The sequence below is a fragment of the Ovis aries genome, chromosome X (genome assembly GCF_016772045.2).
Source record: "Ovis aries strain OAR_USU_Benz2616 breed Rambouillet chromosome X, ARS-UI_Ramb_v3.0, whole genome shotgun sequence".
Taxonomy (NCBI): Eukaryota; Metazoa; Chordata; class Mammalia; order Artiodactyla; family Bovidae; genus Ovis; species Ovis aries.
The window spans coordinates 2584149-2604703 of NC_056080.1; the positions used below are offsets into that span (position 1 = coordinate 2584149).

At 48.3% G+C, this 20555-nt stretch overlaps 1 protein-coding gene and 1 non-coding gene across 5 annotated transcripts in view; both read right to left on the reverse strand.

Annotated features, from left to right (window-relative positions):
* LOC101118590 (steroid sulfatase) overlaps positions 1–20555 on the reverse strand; it is a 225823-nt gene that overhangs the window by 66005 nt on the left and 139263 nt on the right. For 3 of the 4 annotated variants that reach the window (XM_060407552.1, XM_060407553.1, XM_060407554.1), the window contains exons 10-11: positions 18915–19036; positions 2876–6627 (exon numbers count right to left, since the gene is read on the reverse strand). In XM_060407552.1, the coding sequence (XP_060263535.1) occupies positions 6254–6627; positions 18915–19036 (496 nt within the window). In that variant the 3' untranslated portion in view covers positions 2876–6253. Of the gene's footprint in view, positions 1–2875; positions 6628–18914; positions 19037–20555 lie in introns of those variants that run through there. The other variant, XM_060407555.1, reaches the window with a different exon arrangement.
* On the reverse strand, positions 2107–2179 carry TRNAC-ACA (transfer RNA cysteine (anticodon ACA)). The gene has a single exon. It is a non-coding gene; the product is annotated as a tRNA-Cys (tRNA).

Below are 20555 nucleotides of genomic sequence, written 5' to 3' on the forward strand. Positions count from 1 at the left end.
ATTTTGCATTCCCACCAACAGTGTAGAGGGTTATAACTTCCCGACAACCTTGCCAAGACTAGTTGCCTTTTTTTTTTTTAAAAAATAATAGACAGACTTGAACTTTAAAAATGAGGGAAATCTTGCAGTCAACAACACCATGGATGAATCTTAGGGGGCAGATGCTAAGTGAACTAAGGACAGACACTGCGTGGTCCCATGTGTATGAGGAAACCCACAGAGGCAGAGAGCAGAATTACGGTTTGCCAAGGGGTTGGAAGCCTGGCGTGCTGCAGTCCACGGGGTCGCAATGAGTCGGAGAGGACTGAGGGACTGAACTGAAGGGGCTGGAGGGGTGAGGAGAAGGGGGACTTTCTATCAACAGATACAAAGTTTCAGTTATGCAGAAGGAACAGATCTCCTGTACATCTCTGTGCCTGTGGTTAAGAAGACTGCATCCCCTCCAGCAAAATCTAGGAGGGCAGATCTCATGTTGAGCATCGTTCCCATCATAAAGTCAAAATTAAAAAGAAAAATTCGTGCATAGGCTTCTATTCAGGGCAACACCAGTAAATTGGGGAAAGACAACTTTTTGCAATCCAAAACATTCTCACAAGAGTGTCAGGTTTATATAATACGACCGTGCCGGCATGCTTAGCCGCTCAGTCGTGACCGAGTCTCTGTGACCCCATGGACTGTAGCCCGCCGGGCTCCTCCATCCATGGGATTCTCCAGGCAAGAACGCTGGAGCGGGTTGCTATGCCCTCCTCCAGGGTGTCTTCCCGACACAGGGATGGAACCCAGGTCTGCTGCACTGCAGGTGGATTCTTTAACAGCTGAGCCACCAGGGAAACCCAGATAGTGTATTAGTTGAGATAGGGAACTCCAGGTGCTGCTACACTGACAACCTCCAAATCTCAGTGTCTTCAAAATAAAAAGAGCAGGTCTTTATATACAGATATATATATATATATATATATATATATATATCTTTATCTGGCTGCACTGGGTCCTGGTGACAGCATGCGGGGTCTTCTGTCTTCACTGCGGCGAGGCTGGATTGTTTAGCTGTGGCATGCGGGATTCTAGTTCCCGGACCGGGGATCAAACCCAGGACCCCCTGCACTGGGAACTCGAAGACTTGGCCACTGGACCACCCGGGAAGGCCCCAGAAAAGATTACATGCTGTTCCAGTCTCAGTCTTCTGTCGATCGGGGAAACTGTGGTTTCTCTGGAGCTGCCCCAGCTGGTGACTCAGCAGATCCCGGCTATTTCACCACCATCATGGAATCACCTCCCCCTGAGGACCATCTCAGAGTCATTACCTGGACAGTCTGCATTCAGTAGCTACAAACGGAGCACGCTGCGGGAAACGTCCTGGCTGGGCCTGACTGCCTCAGTGGCCCCGAAGATAAAAGAAAGCGGAGAAAATCTTCTTGCCCGGTACCCAGTACCGTGATGACACATGAGACAGTTTCTGCTTCACACGCAGTTACAGAGGGGTCCCGCCCACCCAAGCCTATGCCAGATCTTCGTGTGTGGCTGCGTCTTGCACCCCGTGTTACATTTGAAAGTGAAGTCGCTCAGTCGTGTCTGACTCTTTGCGACCCTGTGGACTGTAGCCCACCAGGCTCCTCTGTCCATGGGGTTCTCCAGGCAAGAGTACTAGAGTGGGTTGCCATTTCCTTCTCCAGGGGATCTTCCCGACCCAGGAATCGAACCCACGTCTCCCGCATTGCAGGCAGATGCTTTAACGACATCAATTTCAATAGGCAACTCAAAGTTCATATTTATAAAAACATATTCATTGGAAATTTTTTTATTATCAAATCAATCAAAACCATGGACTGAATATATTCTTGGTATCATGGAGATGGTTACAAAGGAGTTACGTGGGGAAAAAAAATGATTATAATACAACTGGTTATAATTCATTTCTGTAACATACATCTGTGTGGGTGTGTAATGTGATCGTGTGTGAAAGTGAGAGAGAGTGAAAGTGAAGTTGCTCAGTCGTGTCCGACTCTCTGCGACCTCATGGATTATAGCCCACCAGGCTGCTCTGTCCATGGGATTTTCCAGGCAAGAGTACTGGACTGGGGCGCCATTTCCTTCTCCAGGGGGATCTTCCCAACCCAGGGATTGAACCCGGGTCTCCTGCATTGTAGGCAGATGCTTTTACCGTCTGAGCCACCAGGGAACTCCAGAGATTGTGTGTATAAAGTCTCAAAGATATACTCAGAAATACTTAAGGTATTTTCTGCTTGATGGTCAGGTTAAAAGTGATTCTTTCTCTTCAGTAGTGTGAATGCTGCATTTTTCTACAATTTTTTTTTGTACTAAAAAACACTTGCAGATAAATATAAGCAAGGCTGTAAAGATAGCTAACACTTTCTTAGGACTTATAACATGCCAGGCACTTTATAACTATGATCCCATTGAATTTACTACAAGCCTTTCATTGGAAACTGACCAACAGCTGTAGCAACATGCAAGCCTTGGAACCCAAGAGATGGCCAGGGCATCCACACTGACTTCTAATCATGAAACTCAGGAGCTACCTTATTTGTTATTATTATTACTATTTCTCATCCATCCATGTACTCCCCACATCTCCCCAGAGCCTCTGACATTCCGTGGAGATTTAATGAACTGAAACCCCATTCCCCATTACTTAAGGTCATACCCCAGACATAGCAAACACCCCTCCAGGCTCCTCTGGCCATGGGATTCTCCAGACAAGAACACTGGAGTGGGTTGCTATTTCCTTCTCCAGGGGATCTTCCCAACCCCGGGATGGAACCCAGGTCTCCCGCATTGCCCGCAGACTCTTGACTGACTGAACACTCCGCACACTTGCTGAATTGAGCCCCATGGAAAACCAAGCAGGAGAGAATTTTTAATTGCCAAGGAAAACTTTATTTTCATTTGAAGTTAACATGACAATAAGGTTCTGGGAAACCTTCATAGATGCGATCATGTCACAGATTCCATCGTTCAGACACGTGACAAACACGTTGCCCGCTTCTTCCGTGGATGTCCTTCAGGGCCACCGGACATCTGTGCCCCTTTCTGAAACCTTCATCACCTCTGATACACAGGTTACAATTGTGCTTTTCACACCTCATTAATGATGTTGTCAAATCATGCCTGCCAATAGGTCACTGTGAAATGCTAGAAATATAATGATATATATATATTTTTTTTTCGGAAAGAATTTGTTTAAAGCTTTAAAACCCACAAAGAGCAGGACATACAAGAGATCACACCAGTGGGAATTCAAATTTCCTGTTGTGCATTCCAAGCCAAACTTTCAAGTGGTAAATGGTAATTATGATTATTACAAAGAAACCTGATTTTCAGATGCACTGAGACATAATGGAGATCTAAGTTATTTTGAGGCAAATACTTCAAAGCTGATTCTGAGTCTAGAGGTAAATGTATCCTTTGTGGGCTGTTACCCGTGTACAGATTAAACAATCAGTGCTATACAAAGCTGTGCATTAACAACATCTGCAAAAGTCCTTCCACTGATTTCAGCCTCAAACACAACGTTCTGACATCATAAAATGTCTTGTAAAATCCACGTGCGTTGAGTGTGTCCAACTCTGAGCAAATATGGTCATCTTTTAGCACGTAAGTTGGTAACAGTGGCTTTAGATAGGTTTTGCCTGATAACAGCAATAATTCTAACCCACTAGTAACACACTCATGCATTCTTTCATGACAGTATTTCCGAAAACAACATGACACGCTTTTGGCAAATTTCTGGAATGAGAAATCTGAATTAAGAGAAAGAATCCCGCTTGCTTTCCAACTCTGAACCATTCCCAGGGAGGCGGAAGGAACCATTTGTCTTTTTTTTTTTTTTTTAAGACAGAGAAAGATTTGCAATCTGAAATAACAGGCTCCTGGTTCATCCACCTCATTAGACCTCACTGAAATGCATTCCTTTTTTACAGGTGAGTAATATTCCACTGTGTATATGTGCCAAGTGAAGTAAGTCAGAAAGAAAAAGACAAACACTGTATATTAACACATTTATACGGAACTTGGAAAGATGGTATCAACGATCCTACATGCAGGGCAACAAAGGAGACAGAGATGTACAGAACAGACTTTTGGACTCTGTGGGAGAAGGGGAGGGTGGGATGATTTGAGAGGACAGCATGGAAACACGTATATTACCATATGAGAAAGAGATGACCAGGGAAAGCTAATGCATGAAGCTGGGCTGGGCACTCAAAGCCAGTGCTCTGGGACAACCCAGAGGGATGGAGTGGGGAGGGATGTGGGAGGGGCAGTTCAGGATGAGGGGACACATGGTCACCTGTGACCGATTCATGTGGATGTACAGCAAAGACCACCACGATATGGTGACGTCATTATCCTCCAAGAGAAATAAATTAATTAATTTAAAAAAATTCTGAAATAGCAGACCGTAAGGAGGCGCTCCAGAGATGCTGTCGGAACTTAGACACTGTTTGGCAGGGACAAAGACGGGAAGGCAGAGACCAGTCGGAGAGCTGGAGACACGCTTACACACATTTTTCTCCAAAGTGCCTGGATGGCAGGGTCCTCACGTCCAGAGGGGACAGAGTATTCCACTGACCCGCACTCCCATGGGATCGAGAAAACCCCTGACCCAGGAGCAGACAGACGCTGAGACATGTTCGCTACAGAAATGAAAGAGAGGTAGCGGGACCACAGCTCCCGTGTACAGATGACTGAACGAATCCTCACCATATCGGGGGAGCGCGTATAGTGTCTGAAGGTCACCTAGGTGTTCTCCACTCAGGGGAACTCTTTGCCCAGAAGGGGCTGGTGGTCCGGACTTGGGAACTCTCTCCACCTGTGGCCCCTGTCTCCCAGTCTCCTAAATGACCCCGTTAGGCCTCATCCCTGCATTCCTGAGGTCGCAGGAAATGCAATTCAAACGGAATCGTGCATGTCACGACCAACACAAGGCACAGATATTGCTTACCTGCAGGGTCAGGCCAACAAAACACAAGGACGGGCATGAACCACCATTCTCTAGTTATGAAATTCGGCATCGAGATGTCACGGGTATGGGTCATAGACTGCTTATGTCTGACTGCTGTGTCTTCGTGAGTAAGGGTCGTGGACTGCTTATGTCTGATGGCTCGTGTCTTCGTGGGTATGGGTCGTGGACTGCTTATGTCTGATTGCTCATGTCTTCACGGGTATGGGTGGTGGACTGTCTGATTGCTCAAGTTTTTGTGGGTGTGGGTCATTGACTGCTTATGTCTGATGGCTTGTGTCTCCCCCACCCCAAACCCCCAACCCCTGTGAAATAGCATACATTTCACACGCCAATAATTCTGAATCTAACTGTTAGAGGGGATTTCTCGGACTGCAGAATCTCTGAAGTTGGACTCTTGGTTCAGAAATGCTGTTCACCCAAGGGACAGCAGAAGCCAAACAGCGTGCTACAAATGACGGGCTGGAAACACTCAGACAGGAGAGAGGTGTCTCAGCTTCGACATTCGCTGAGAGCTCACCAAAAGGCGGTCGCACAAACCACAGCTGCAAGTCTCTGTTGCTTCTCCTTCAACAGTGAGGAGCTTCTAAACATTGCAGACTTCTCAAAGAAAGACACATATCCACGTACAAACATGGATAGCGTGAAGAGTGTTTCATACGTATTTGCAAATAATACTGACAATAATCGCCTTTCAGAAACCAGAAGACGGCAACTTAACCATCATCCGTGATTGGGCAAGATGCTCTTTTACGCAGGGTAAAAAAGGGGCACGTGTTAGATTTCAATCAACACTTAACATTTGATTCACTGTCACGCGATGCTCTCTAGGGGAAATCTTGGTGGCCGGTGCATCAAGTCAGCTGTGGAGTAAGCGACGCCTTCAGCTGTGGATCACGCTGTCTGAGAGGTCAGCAGCTCACCTGCGCCCTTTCCTGCCCTCCACTGCACAGATGTTGGACACTCATGGCCCAGTCATCCGTCCACGTGAACAACTGGCCTCGGAAGATGTAAATAACATCTGTGTCTCTGTTTATTGCAAACGTTGATTCCCCTCCTCCCCGGGGCGGGGGGGTGGTGGACAGGTGTGTGTGTGTGTGTGTGTGTGTGTGTGTGTGTGTGTGGAAGGGGGTCTTGATGGAGCCTCCAGGTGCGTGGGGAGGAGGGAGGCGGCCAGGGCTGCCTCCCCCAGGGTCGATCCTGGGCGTTCATCCCTGATGCCGGCAGGGTGGCCCCCCCACCCTGTGCACCCCCAGACGCTGCCGATAACGGCTAAAGACTCTGTCTCCCATCCTGATCCTCCCGGTCACACTGGCAGGACAGCCCCCATGACGAGCAGCACAGCTGCAGCCACGGCTTCCAGATCAGGTTCCCCAGCGACAGCTGGTTGGGGACGTCCTGAAGGGTTCGGGTGTGGCGGGCTGCCGCCTCCTGCATGGCCTCCAGGATCTCCTGGAACCGCGGCTCCGATGTCGGGGTTAACGGGTTTCTCTCCCGGGGGTCTCTGGAAATCTCAAACAGCAGGGGCGGGTCGTGGTAGGTGACGTACTGCCCGTGACAGAAACACAGGTGGGTGGGAAAGCATCCGTTGGCGCCCTCGGGGGAGAACTTGGGGGTGAAGAAAAAGGCCTTCCAGATAGACGTGCCTGTGGTGGGACAAGCAGAGAAGGCAGTGTGGTGGGAACAGGGTTGTTATAGTCACCCCCAAAGAAAGCATGCATGGAAAACCACCCTCTGGGTGCTTCAAGAAGGCAGAGACTCAGTTATGGATGGACTGGATTTATCACACTTAAGGCTCAAAAAAGAGTAAGCATCATAGCTAAAAAAGAAAAAGCAAGAAAACACAAGTTGTTATCTAACTGCCAAGGAGGAAAAGACAAAGGTGATTATGCAATAGCTGCTAAGCTGCTAAGTCACTTCAGTCATGTCCGACTCTGTGTGACCCCATAGACGGCAGCCCACCAGGCTCCCCATCCCTGGGATTCTCCAGGCAAGAACACTGGCTGTTATAATGCAAAAACTGATTTTTTTTTTGGACCTCGCCTCTAGGGGGAGCCCGAAAGCTGCAACCACTGAAGCTGTGGGCCCAAGAGCCCACAGTGAGAGAGGCCCCCACAATGACAAGCCCATGCACCACACTTAGAGAAAGTACCGTCCCCCCACACACACAGCAACAAAGACTCAGGGCATTCGAAATAAATAAAATAAAAAAGTTTAAAAAATGTAAGTGTTGTGATCCATTTGTTGCTGTTCAGTTCAGCTCAGTTCAGTCGCTCAGTCGTGTCTGACTCTTTGCGACCCCATGGACTGCGGCACCCCAGGCCTCCCTGTCCATCACCAACTCCTGGAGCTTGCTCAAACTCATGTCCCTTGAGTTGGTGATGCCATCCAGCCATCTCATCCTCTGTCGTCCCCTTCTTCTCCTGCCTTCAATCTTTCCCAGCATCAGGGTCTCTTCCAATGACTAAATAGTCAATGTTAAAATGTTAGAAAAACAAAAATTGATTTACAAACAAATAATTGTAAAATTATTGATTTACTGTTTATCTTACGACACTACGACTTTCTGAGAGCTGGCTCTGATAGAGGTCTAGAAACTGCATCCTGGGCAGAAAAAGGTGGCAGGTGAAAACAGAGTTGATGTGTATGCTGCTGCTAAGTCACTTCAGTCGTGTCCGACTCTGTGCGACCCCACAGACGGTAGCCCACCAGGCTCCCCCGTCCCTGGGATTCTCCAGGCAAGAACACTGGAGTGGGTTGCCATTTCCTTCTCCAATGCATGAAAGTGAAAAGTGAAAGTGAAGTCGCTCAGTCGTGTCCGACTCTTTGCGACCCCATGGGCTGCAGCCTACCAAGCTCCTCTGCCCATGGGATTTCCCAATAAACCAGATGAAGTTAGGTTCAGACTGGAAATGTCCTTTCCTGCTTTATTCTTCAAGCTTTTTTTATAGAAAACCATAGAGACTGGCCCCTAGAAAGCATCACACACCTACTTAATTCACTCTGATCATCTGTTTGTGTCATGGAAACGGTGGTTTTGTAATTGCACGTACTGAGTGCTCACCCACAGATCCAAATGCAAAATAAATTAATGGACATCAGAAGACAATTAGCACAGATGTCCACATTCTCCCCCAAAAAGCCCCTGACCCCAGACAAGTATATTCGAGGGCGAGTAAGGGTAAATATTCCCTGAAGGAGGGCATGGCAACCCACTCCAGTATTCTCGCCTGGAGAATCCCACGGACAGACGAGCCTGGTGGGCTATAGTCCATGGGGTCGCACAAAATTGGACATGACTGAGCGACTGAGCATGCATACACACAGGTTTAAGGACCAGTCAGTAAATAAACATTAAGCATTCTCACAGGGAGCAGACACGTAGCTCGGACAAGTGTAGACTTAAGAAGTAATTTTTCTGAAGATTTGTTTGGCGTGCCATCGAGGTGTCTGCCTTTATCTCGCCCAATCTGGATTTTTAAAACCTTTCTATAAAAAAGAAACACTGTGCATGCTCGTATAATTTTGTTAGACCACTCTGGGTTTGCTCAAATGCATTTTATTGCACGTGCCAGGCTCTTATGTCCTCGGAATTTTCCAGGCAAGAATATAGTGGAGCCGTGCCCTCCTCCAGGGGATCTTCCTGACCCGGGGACTGAACCTGCATCCCTTACATCTCCTGCATTGGCAGGAAGATTCTTTACCACTGTGCCACCTGGAAAAGCCTAGGTTTATAAGATACGAAGCCTTAGTTCAGGGTCTGTTCTGCGGTTCACCAGGAAACCAGGAATCCACAGTCAAAGGTGTCATTTCAACAGAAAGGAGGCACCTACCGTCACCTGCATTTCTAATACACCTGTTTAATCTTGTTTTTCAAATTAATTTTGATGACGTATTTCATCTGGGATTTCTCCATATACTACTAAAAATCTTTTCAGTTAAAAAAACCTTTTTGCTACTAAAAATCTTTTGAGTTAAAAAATTTTTTTCGTTTATGGTTAAAATCCCAGTGCACTCTGGAAAAGGTTGTTTTCTCTCTTTGTCACAGATAAAGAGTTTGACCACCACGGAATCGGAATCTTAAACTCAACTACAATTGAGATTCAGTGACCAGAGGAAGCAATTATTAACCTTTACAGTTAGAACGCAGGGAAACTACAGGCAGCATTTTTTTTCAAAAACAAAAGTATTCTACGTATTGACGGGAACAATCATTTGAATTCGGTTTAAATGATGCTTCAAAATTTGAGAGAAAGTGAAAGTCGCTCAGTTGTGACCCCATACAGGCCATGGGATTCTCCAGGCCAGAACACTGGAGTGGGTTGTCATTTCCTTCTCCAGGGGATCTTCCCAACCGAGGTCTCCTGCATTGCAGGCGGATTCTTTAACAGCTGAGCCATCAGGGAAGCCCAAACTTTAAGAGAGTTACGGCTAAACCGCAAAGATGTCTGTGACTTACTAAGTTGCAGGATGGCTTTGTCATTCTCATACAAAGTGCTATGGAGCGCACTATTTACCTTTGAAACATTTTTATGTAGAATCACAGATTAACAGGGGGCTCCTCTGGTGGCTCAGAAGGTAAAGAGTCTGCCTGCAGTGAGGAAGACCTGGGTTCAATCCCTGATTCAGGGAAGATCCCCTGGAAGAGGGTAAGGCAACCCACTACAGTATTCTTGCCTGGAGAATCCCATGGACAGAGGAGCCTGGCGGGCTACAGTCCGTGGGGTCACAAAGCGTCAGACACGACTGAGCAACTAACGCTTTCACAGGTTAAAAAAAAAGTGACTCACTTTCTTTCCATTCACAAGAAAAGAAAGCTTCCAGTCCTTTGACAAAGTGGCAAATAGAATTTAATTGAGAACAGCCTGACTCCTGAGCTGGACCCCGAATTCAGCTCTTTCCAAGCTTCAAATAAGCAACGGTGCCCTGAGATTCCCTGGGGCTCTGAGGGGCGTGTGAAGCCCAGGACAGGCACCGCTGTTGTGATCTTGATCGCTTTCAGGGACTCGGCCACAAGAAAGGGTTCCGAGGTCCCTTGGCAGACAGGCCTCGAGAATGAGCACACGGGGTCTCCAAGAACAAACAGGGACAATGCAAAGCCCACTGAGCTGTCCACGGAGGCATCAGAAGAACATTCTGCAGATAAAAGCTGCTTAATCCCTCCTAACAGATGCCAGTCTGCTTTGCGAATTACATCCACCTTCATGCAAGGATTCTTGTGGGTCTAGACCCACGACCAGCCTCCTGGGGCCACATCCCTTACTCTGAGCTCGGAATGGTGTCTTGTCTTGGTGGCTCACTGAGTACAATGTGCTTGAACTCTCCCGCCCCTTCTGTTGGCTCTGACAGGCTGGGTTCCAACCCCAGTTATGCGGTCTCCTAGCTGTGGGATGCTCGGCGTGGCTGTTAACCTCTCAAGCTCCCGTCTCCTTTTCTGATTTGCTGTTGTTTAGCCACTCAGTCCTGTCCGACTCTTTTGCAACCCCATGGACTGTAGCCCGCCAGGCTCCTTTGTCCATGGAATTCTCCAGGCAAGAATACTGGAGTGGGGTGCCATTCCCTTTTCCAAGGGATCTTCCCCAACCCAGGGATGAAACTCAGGTCTCCCGCATTGGAGGCAGACTCTTTACCTTCTAAGCCACCAGGGGAGCCCCTCTTTGAATGTAAAGCTGCCAGCAGTCTAAGACGAGACCACTGCTTTCCAGCTGTTCTTCAACCTGTTGCCACTGCAATACAAGTTTTAAGACACTTTTGTCCATCCCCGCCATCTTCAGGATTCTTAAAGAACATGAGCAACAAAATTTAAAGTAACACAGTAACTCTTAATTTATCACTCACATTTTGATGGCCCTTGATGAATGTGGTTTAACTGCTTGTCTTGGCGAGATTAATTTTCTACGCATGGGGGACTCCGTGTATATATCATAGCAGCCAAATACAGTCATTTGGGGGTTTTGGTCTTAGCAGCATTTCCCGCTACAAACTGCCACCTTGGAGTGCTTCGAGAGGCATGGCAGGGGTTTCCCTGGTGGCTCAGTGGTAAAGAGTCTGCCTGCCAACGCCGGGAACACAGGTTGGATCCCTGATTCGGGAAGATTCCCACGTGCCTCGGGGCAACCAAGCCCAGTAGCCACAACTTCTGAGGCCACGCGCTACAGCTACTGAAGCTCACACACCCAAGAGCCTGTGCTCCACAACAAGATAAAAGCAGGCACCGAAGCAAGAGAGAAAGCCCTCGCAGCAAAGAAGACCCAGCACAGACAAAAATAAAGAAAATAACCTTTTTTTTTTTTAAAAAAAAGGAAGCATTTCAAAGACTGCTCTCTTTCCACCCGCTGTGAGCCACCCATACCGTCCCCTGGGACCCTCAGCTGACCCCCTTGGTAATCTTGACGTCATCTACTGAATGTGTTACAGGGAAGGGCGGATTTCAGTTCCTCCTTGGATCTGTTTCTTTGCCTTTAACCTTTGCTCTTCATTGCTTTGATTATTCTAATCATTCATTGGAAGGACTGTTGCTAAAATTGAAGCTCTAACACCTGAAGTGAAGAGCCAACTCGTTTGAAAAGACTCGGATGCTGAGAAAGACTGAGGACAAAGGAGAAGGGGACGACAGAGGATGAGATGGTTGGATGGCATCACCGATTCGATGGACATGAGTTTGAGCAAGCTCCAGGAGTTGGTGATGGACAGGGAGGCCTGGCGTGCAGTCCATGGGGTTCCAAAGAGTCGGACACGACTAAGTGACTGAACTGAACTGAACTGACGTTAGTTCAGCCTCAGCCTTCAGTACGCTGTAGCTGACCCTTCAGATTGAACTTCTGATCTTCAGATAAAAAAGGGTATCCAACCAACACCCACAAAAACCAGCTCAGCCTTTCTTATGCCGTTTAATTCCTAAGACAAAAGTAGCTATAATTAGAACGTTCTCTCTGCTACCCACTCCTGTATCCTTGCCTGGAGAATCCCCTGGACAGAGGAGCATGGCGGGCTACAGTCCATGGGGTCACAAAGAGTCACAGACGACTTAGCTGCAGCAGTTACTTTATAGAGTTATGTTCATCTTGTCAAAACTCTGCACCAGAATACCAGAGCGAAAAACATCCGCCAGTCTGTTAAGATGCATTTGACCATAAAATCCAGTTGCCATTACATTGCCTTTAAACTAAGGCAAATACCTAAGTCAAAACTTAAAGCCACACTTTTTGAATACAAGCTGAACAGGAAATTTAAGCTCAAAATTCCCATCATCACATCACCAAAGCTATCCGTGTTCTAGTAATGCTTTCGTGAGTTCTCCTAAAATGTAACGGGAATAATGATCTCAGATGATGATAAAGTGAAGCCATTCAATGTGCTGAGACAACTAAATTACAGAACCATTAGAATTATAGAATTATTCAATTATAGAGAAGACGTGGTACGTAAAAGCTGAACGGGATTCATGTTTTAACAGAGTAGACAGTGTTCTGGCTCTAATCTTTCGGAAAAATGAGATTTTAACAAGTCTGGAATTGTAAGGTAATGAAAGCGTCAGTAGCTCAGTCCTGTCCCTCTTTGTGACCCCGTGGACTTTAGCCCACTGGGTTCCTCTGACCGTAGGATTTTCCAGGCAAGAACACTGAAGTAGGTTGCTATTTCCTTCTCCAGCAGGATCTTCCTGACCCAGGGATTGAACCTGGGTCTCCCGCATTGCAGGCGGAGTCTTTACCGTCTGAGCCACCAAGGAAGCCAAGATACATCATCATTTTTAAAACCAGTGCTCACTGTTAGGGAAAAAAATAAATGAAGACTTCTCATCCCCTCAATGTGCTGAGACAACCAAGCTACAGAATCATTAAAAGTACAGAACTGTTCAATTATTATAGAAAAGACATTGTATACAAAAGCCAAAAGGGGTTCATATTTTAAGAGGAGAAACAGCATTCTGGCCCTAATATTCAATTATTATGGAGAATATATTGTATATAAAAGCTGAAAGGGATTCATGTTTTAAAAGAGTAGAAACAGCATTCTGGCGGTAACGTTTTGGAAAAAAATGAGTATTTAAGAAGTCTGCAATTGTAATAGGTAGCAAAAGCATTAGTTGCTCAGTCTTGTCCGATTCTTTGCAACCCATGGACTGAATGTAGCCCACCAGGCTCCTCTGTCCATGGGATTCTCTAGGCAAGAACACTGGAGTGGGCTGCCATTTCCTTCTCCAGGGGGGTCTTCCCAACCCAGGAATGGAACCTGGGTCTCCCGCTTTATAGGTGGATTCTTCACTGCCAGAGCCACCAGGGAAATGTAGGCATCCAACCTCATCAAGACAAACACGAGTTGGATCTCCCCAACACTGCCACTCCAATCTAGTAGAGGGGTACCAGTGTCCTGCTGGAAAGCTCTAGCTTCTCTGGGCAAGGAACACGGTCGACATCCGCTGTGTCCGCCAGCTGCCGTGGTGGAGACGCTCCCCACAAGGCTGACTTCCAGGCAGGAGCGTGTTCCGCACAAGCTGGTGGGATTCCTCAGCCGCCAGGGGCTGGCTCCGGCTCACTGCTGCCCTGGCCCTGCATCTACAAACCTTGAGCCTAAATGTCTCTCTTCTTTTCTAACAAAGTATTTGGAGCTCAAGATACTTTGGAGCTCAAGGTGGCAATACTCTTGCCTCTAAGAATTACAGAAAGCGTCCCCCAGGTGGTGGTGACCACAATCTCCTATGAGCAGAGATCTCAGGTGATCCAAGCCCATCTCTTCTAAACCGTACTAGTTCAACGCCTGTGAATTGTCCACAGTCTCCTACCAACATAGATGTGAGATGATCCAAGTGATGTCCCCCAACTAGGACTGGTTTAGGTTCTATGGTAACCCACGGTCTCTTGCCGATACAGATCCGGAAGCAAAAACAGAGGTCCTCAGCCTGCCTTTGGTCTGTGAAAAGCCTTGAGCCAAAGAATAAGTTTAGTCAGAGTTCAAGCAAATTCAAGGAAAGCTCAAAGGCTTTATGGAGAAGGGAATGGCAACCCACTCTAGGATTCTTTCTTGGAGAATCTCATGGACAGAGGAGCTTGGGGGGCTACAGTCCATGGGGTTTCAAAGAGTCAGACATGACCGAGAGACTTCACGTTCACTTTTCACTTTCATGCATTGGAGAAGGAAATGACAACCCACTCCAGGGTTCTTGCCTGGGGAATCCCAGGGACGGGGGAGCCTGGTGGGCTACAGCCCATGGGGTCACAAAGAGTTGGACACGACTGCAGTAACTTAGCACCAAAGGCTATATAGATAACATTCTGAGCCAGGTCTCATGAGCTGCTTTAAAGATACCCGTGGTGGATTCATGTCAATGTATGGCAAAACCAATACAGTACTGTAAAGTAAAAAAAAATAAAAATAAAAATAAAGATAGTGAAACCCCCACTAGGGGGAAGACGTTAACTTCATGACAACCAGACAGTAACCGTGATCTAACCTGCCCTAATCCTAGAACTGGCCTCAAAGAGATGGAAACCAATCAACCCTGGGAGTGAAGAGACTGTGCTCTACTGTGCTAAGTCATCTCAGTCCTGTCTGACCCTTGGCGACCCCATGGACTGCAGCCCTCCAAACTTCTCTGTCCATGGCATTCTCCAGGCAAGAATCCTGGAGTGGATTGCCATGCCCTCCTCCAGGGGATCTTCCCCATCTAGGGAGCGAACCCACGCCTCTTATGCGTCCTGCGTCGGCAGCTGGGTTCTTTCCTGCTAGCACCACTGATGCTATTGCTGTTGCTGCTACTGCTAAGTCCCTTCAGTCGTGTCCGACTCTGTGTGACCCCATAGACGGCAGCCCACCAGGCTCCCCTGTCCCTGGGATTCTCCAGGCAAGAACGCTGGAGTGGGCTGCCGCGTCCTTCTCCAATGCACGAAAGTGAAAAGTGAAAGTGAAGTCGCTCAGTCGTGTCCGACTCTTAGCGACCCCGTGGACTGCAGCCCACCAGGCTCCTCTGTCCGTGGGATTGTCCAGGCAAGAGTACTGGAGCGGGCTGCCACTGCCTTCTCCACCACTGATGCTAGTGGGGCTGAAAGATGAACTGTACCTAAAAGAATCAAGATGATCCTAATCAGACCACTGATGATCAGTTTCAAAATGACATTCAGGGCTGACTGTGCTGTTTCTGCAAGGAATCCCCCTCCCTTGGTCTATAAAAGCTTTTACATTCCGACTGTCAGGGAGTCAGCCTTTGGACAGATGTCCCCCGCCCCTGCCCCTGGCTGAGAGCATCCCAAATAAAGCAAACTCTTCCTTCCCACCACCCTGCCCTCTTCAGTGGCTTTTGAGCGTCAAGCAGCCAGACTCCACTTTCGATTACGAGATGATCTAAGCCATCTCTTCCAACTAGTAACAGTAGTCCGCACTACTAATAATCCACTCATGTAGTACTAGTAATCTAAACACAGGGCCGCCTCTTCCAACTAGGACTCATACAGTACTGGTAATCCTCATGGGCAAGGGCTAGTTCCTGAAACAAGTCTGCATTCCCAGCTGTTTGCCTAGCCTGCAGCTCCCCCGTGACCTAAGAGGCAAGCAACTCCCAGGCAGAGAACTCAGTACATTTTGCCCACCGACAGGTGTCCAGGCCAGCAGGTGCCACGCAGCAGATGCTCAATAAATACGTGTGGAACAAGTGGGCAGTCACAGACACTGAGCAAACAGCTGCAGGGAGCCCCGAGGGACAGCCACCGCGGCCACCACCGTGCCTGAGGTTCAGGGCACGATCTCCAAAGGGGACAAGATTAAAGAAAAGAAACCCATAGTTTCCTCACACCCGTTGACGAGATGGACGATTCCAGCATTGAAAGACTGTCATTTTTCCCTCCTCTGTCGCTCGCTCTAGGCAGAAGACAGTATGAGCTGCTTAAGAGGAGATGTCCTTGTGTCTGTCTCAGCAGCAAATTTGATCCCTGGGCCTGCTGCCTCGCAGCATCTGGGTCTGGTTTTTCTCACTTACCCCTATTTTCTGCCCCTTCCTGTTTATTCCTCCACATAACTGTGTTTCCCCAGCCCCTGATCCAATATGTTCCTTCCGGGCCCTGTAAGTGGAGGCGGCTGGCTTTACTTAAATGCAATTCGGCAAGGTACAGGACGTCTTTAAACAGCCAAGAGCCCTGGAAACTTGGTTCTTTCAGGCTCAGTATAAAAGGAAGCAGGAACGTGGACACACTGCTACGTTTAAGATGCATAACAGACAAGGACCTACTGTATAGCACAGACAACTCCGCCCAGTATTATGCAGCAAGCTACATGGGAAGGGCATGTGAAAAGGAAGAGATGCATGTGTGTGTATCACTGAATCACGGCGCTGTGCACCGGAAACCAAGGTCACACTGTTCATCAAGTGTACTTCAATATAAAATAAAAAGCTAAAAATAAAAAAAGATGGGGAGGACCATATCTCTCCTTTATGAGATGGCTCAGATTTAAAAGAGATGGTTGGATGGCATCACCGACTCAATGGACATGAGTCTGAGTAAACTCCGGGAGTTGGTGATGGACAGGGAGGCCTGGAGTGCTGCAGTCCATGGGGTTGCAAAGAGTTGGACACGACTGAGCGACCGAACTGCACTGAACTTATTCAGATTTAAATGCTGCCAGCTGTTTAGTCACCAAGTCACGTCCGACTCTTTGCGACCCCATGGACTGCAGACCGCCAGGCTCCTCTGTCCGTGGGATTTCCCAGGCAAGAGTACTGGAGTGGGTTGCCGTTTTTGCTCCTCCAAAAATACTGCCAGTTCACCTAAAAAAGAGACAGCATGCCTATGGACATTAGGAGTGATGGGCACGTGGATGAGATAGGTTAATAGGGTCCTTCCCAGCCTAGAATTGTGAGCATGCAGTTTTGGTACATTCATCTTCCAGAAGTTATCAGAAGGAAGTCATTCAGATTTAAAATGGAAAATCTTCCAGAAGTTATCTCAGGGAAGTCTTCCAGATTTAAAGTATAAACCAGGGTAAACCTGATTTCTGTGGACAAACCAAGGATCACAATCTTTCACTTGAAAAATAATGGAGCAGCTGCTCTTTAAACGATGTCTTGGGTAACTCGGCTGGGTGATGAGGATGGGGTCAGGACTGCACTGAAATCTAGTATGAGAATCCCCTGAATTTAAGAATGAGCCATCAGCTGGTGGCATGGTGACCAGATGCTCTGGGAGAATCTCCCATCTGGGAGCAGAACCCAAAACATGCTATAGAAAAGGAGAGCTTCATTCCCTCTCTCAAGAGGCACCCAAGAGTCTAACATCAGCGTCGATCTCTAAGATATACAATAGGGGTATAATACGTGCTGCACTCCCACAGACGCCTAGGCATCTCAGTGATGCGATGGTGTTGGTTCAGCCGCTCAGTCGTGTCCGACTCTTTGTGACCCCATGGACTGCAGCACGCCAGCCCTCCCTGTCCATCACCAACTCCAGGAGCTTGCTCAAACTCATGTCCATTGAGTTGGTGATGTCATCCAACCATCTCATCCTCTGTCATCCCCTTCTCCTCCCGCCTTCAATCTTTCCCAGCATCAGGGTCTTTTCTAAAGAGTCAGTTCTTTGCATCAGGTGGCCAAAGTACTGGAGCTTCAGCTTCAGCATCAGTCCTTCCAATGAATCTTCAGGACCGATTTCCTTTAGGATGGACAGGTTGGACCTCCTTGTACTGTAATCTGACATTTACATGTACGAAAACCAGATGCGGGACTATTGCTACACGTATGATCATCACTTGATTCCCCTTGGTCCTTTAGGCTCATTAGAAATGCACCCGTTGGGACGTCTGGTGGTTCAGTAGTTAAGAATCCGCCTAGCCATGCAGGAGACACAGGTTTGATTCCTGGTCCGGGAAGATCCCACTTGCCGTGGAACAACTGAACCTGTGTGCCTCGACTACTGAACCTGTGCTTGAGAGCCAAGGAGCCACAATTATTGAGCCCACGGGCCACAACCACTGAAGCCTGAGTGCCCTACAGCTGGTGCTCTGCAACAAGAGAACCCACTGCAATCAGAAGCCCGCGAACTGTGAGCAGAGAGGTGCCCCTGCTCGCCAAAACTAGAGAGAGCCTCCGCAAAGCCACAGAGACCCAGTGCAACAAAAGACACATACCTGCATAAAAAAAAAATTAATAAAAGGAAATGCACCTTTGTATCTGCTGTCAGCAGACCCAAAGCATCGAGTACATCTTGTCACTGACACAGACGTAAAACACACTGGGTCTGGGAACCACGCTGGCATCAACGCGTCTGAGCGTTGTCTTAAACATCCACGGCTAGCAGACACACACAGAGAATGTGACCAAACAGATCGACAGATCGGCGGGTCACGAGCCGCCGCCTTTGAGGCTCAGGGGACAAGGTCAGGTAGACATCTGAAAGCCACTCAGCACCAGTGCAAAGCTACAAGACCGCAGGCAGGGGAGATCGCATTGGAGGGGCATCGTGGGAGGTGGGTAAGCATTAACCAGGAAGGAAAAGAAAGTTGTTCCAAGCAGAGGGAACCGCCAGCAGAGACCAGCCGTGCCAGAGCAGAGGGGCTCTTCGGCAGACACTCAGACGGAAGGTGGGACCAGGAGATGCAGCTGGGTGGCTGGCGGAGCAGGAAGGAAGCAGCTTCAGAACCCTGCCGACCACCTGGCACGTCCTCTGCCCCCCCAGGAGGAAGGAGCCAGCAAGCACTGGCATAGAGCTAGGCGACTGCCCCGGTCTGCCGAGACAACCGGGGTAACCAGCAGGCTCAAGAGAAGAACGTAGGACCAGGAGGAAGGAGAAATCACACCCGGCTTCTTTGCAGGAGCGCGGGGAGCGGGGGGCATCTCGCGAGAGCAATGGCCGCTTGCGGTTCTATTCTCTTCCCCGGCCCCTCCCCGATGACACGCAGCCCTGGAAGCGAGGCAGGGAGAGATACACGGAGGAGAGACGCGTCTACTCACTGTTGGGTGGATGCCAGCGCACGGCGTTCAGGTAGAAGTTGCAGTAGTGGAAGAGAAACTCGTGCTCTGATCGCTGGGCCCGCCCCTGCAGCAAGGGCATCAGGTCCCGGCCGTCGATGACTCTGGGGGGAGAAGTAGGCGGGGCGTCAGGTGGCCACGCCCACCAGGGGGCTCAGGCACCCTGGCTTATCTGAGCTGTCCTTCAGTACAGGAAGGCGTGATGGGGCTGCACCCTGGCTTATCTGAGCTGTCCAGTACACGAAGGCATGATGGCGCTACAAGATGGTCATTCAGCAAGGAACGCTAACTGACCACCGCTGGGCACTGTGTGCCATGTAGGGAGGCAAGTCAGCTGTGCTCAGGTGTGAACTCATTTCATCCTCAAAGCGACACTGTGAGTTGGGACCGGCGCCATCCTGGAATCGTGATACAGAGACACGGAGTGATTCGCTCGATGTCACCAGTGTCACACGTCTGTGGGGGTGGACCCACTCATAAGCATATACCCCAAAATAAAAACCCTAATTCAAAAAGACACAGGAACCTCAGTGTTCAGCACAGCCCTATTTACAATAGCAAGCAACCCAGATGTCCATCAACAGACGAACTGATACAGAAGATAGGTTCCATGTATACCACGGAATACTGCTCAGCCATGAAAAAGAACAAAGCTGCCTCATTTCCAGAGATGTGGAGGGACCTAGCGTCTGTCATGCACAGTGAAGTAAGTCACAAAGAGGAAAACAAATACTGTCTATGAAGGCACATGTATGGAATCGAGAAGGATGGTGCTGATGAACCCATTTGCAAAGTGGAAACAGAGGTGCAGGCCTAGAGAACCGACTTGAGGACACAGGAGGGGAACAAGGGGGTGGGATGACCCTCCGCTGGTTCTGCACCCCCTTTTCTGCTTACTGCAGCTTATTCACAAACTCCAGATCTGTTGGAAACAAGAATTTTTGACAATCTGCCTTTAAGAAAAAGATATCATATAGCATGGGGCAACTTAGATTGGATAGACTTCAATGAAAATGAAGTTCTAAGTCCCAATGCAGTGATTTGCAAATAATGATGATGATGATATTAAATACCCCGAGGATGGGAATATGCTTAAGACACATTTACATACCACACACATACATGGCACACGTTTATGCTCTCAAAGGTAAACACATCTGTTCAATGATTATGCCAAAAGGCGGAAGTTTCCAGATGGCAAGGGATAACTGTAATACAATGGGTGATGAGCAAAATAAGACTGTTTGGAGGTTTGTCATTTAGTTGCTAGGTCATGTCCGACTCTTTGCGACCCCATGGACTGCAGCCCATCAGGCTCTTCTGTCCATGGGATCTCCCAGGCAACAATCCAGAGTGGGTTGCCACTTCCTACTCCAGGGGATCTTCCCAACCCAGGTCTCAAACCTGTGTCTCTTGCACTGGCAGGCAGATTCTTTACCACTGAGCCACATGGGAAGTCCCTTTTGGAGGGAGGTTAAGTAAAGGAAAAAAAAAAAGTCTAAACTTTTCTTTTGAGTGAAACATACATTAACACCCACTAGAGAAATTGAAGGCATTGACGCTATGAGGCCACTGCCCCTGAGACCTGGGGCAGAAAGACACCTGGGAAGAGTGAGATTGTTG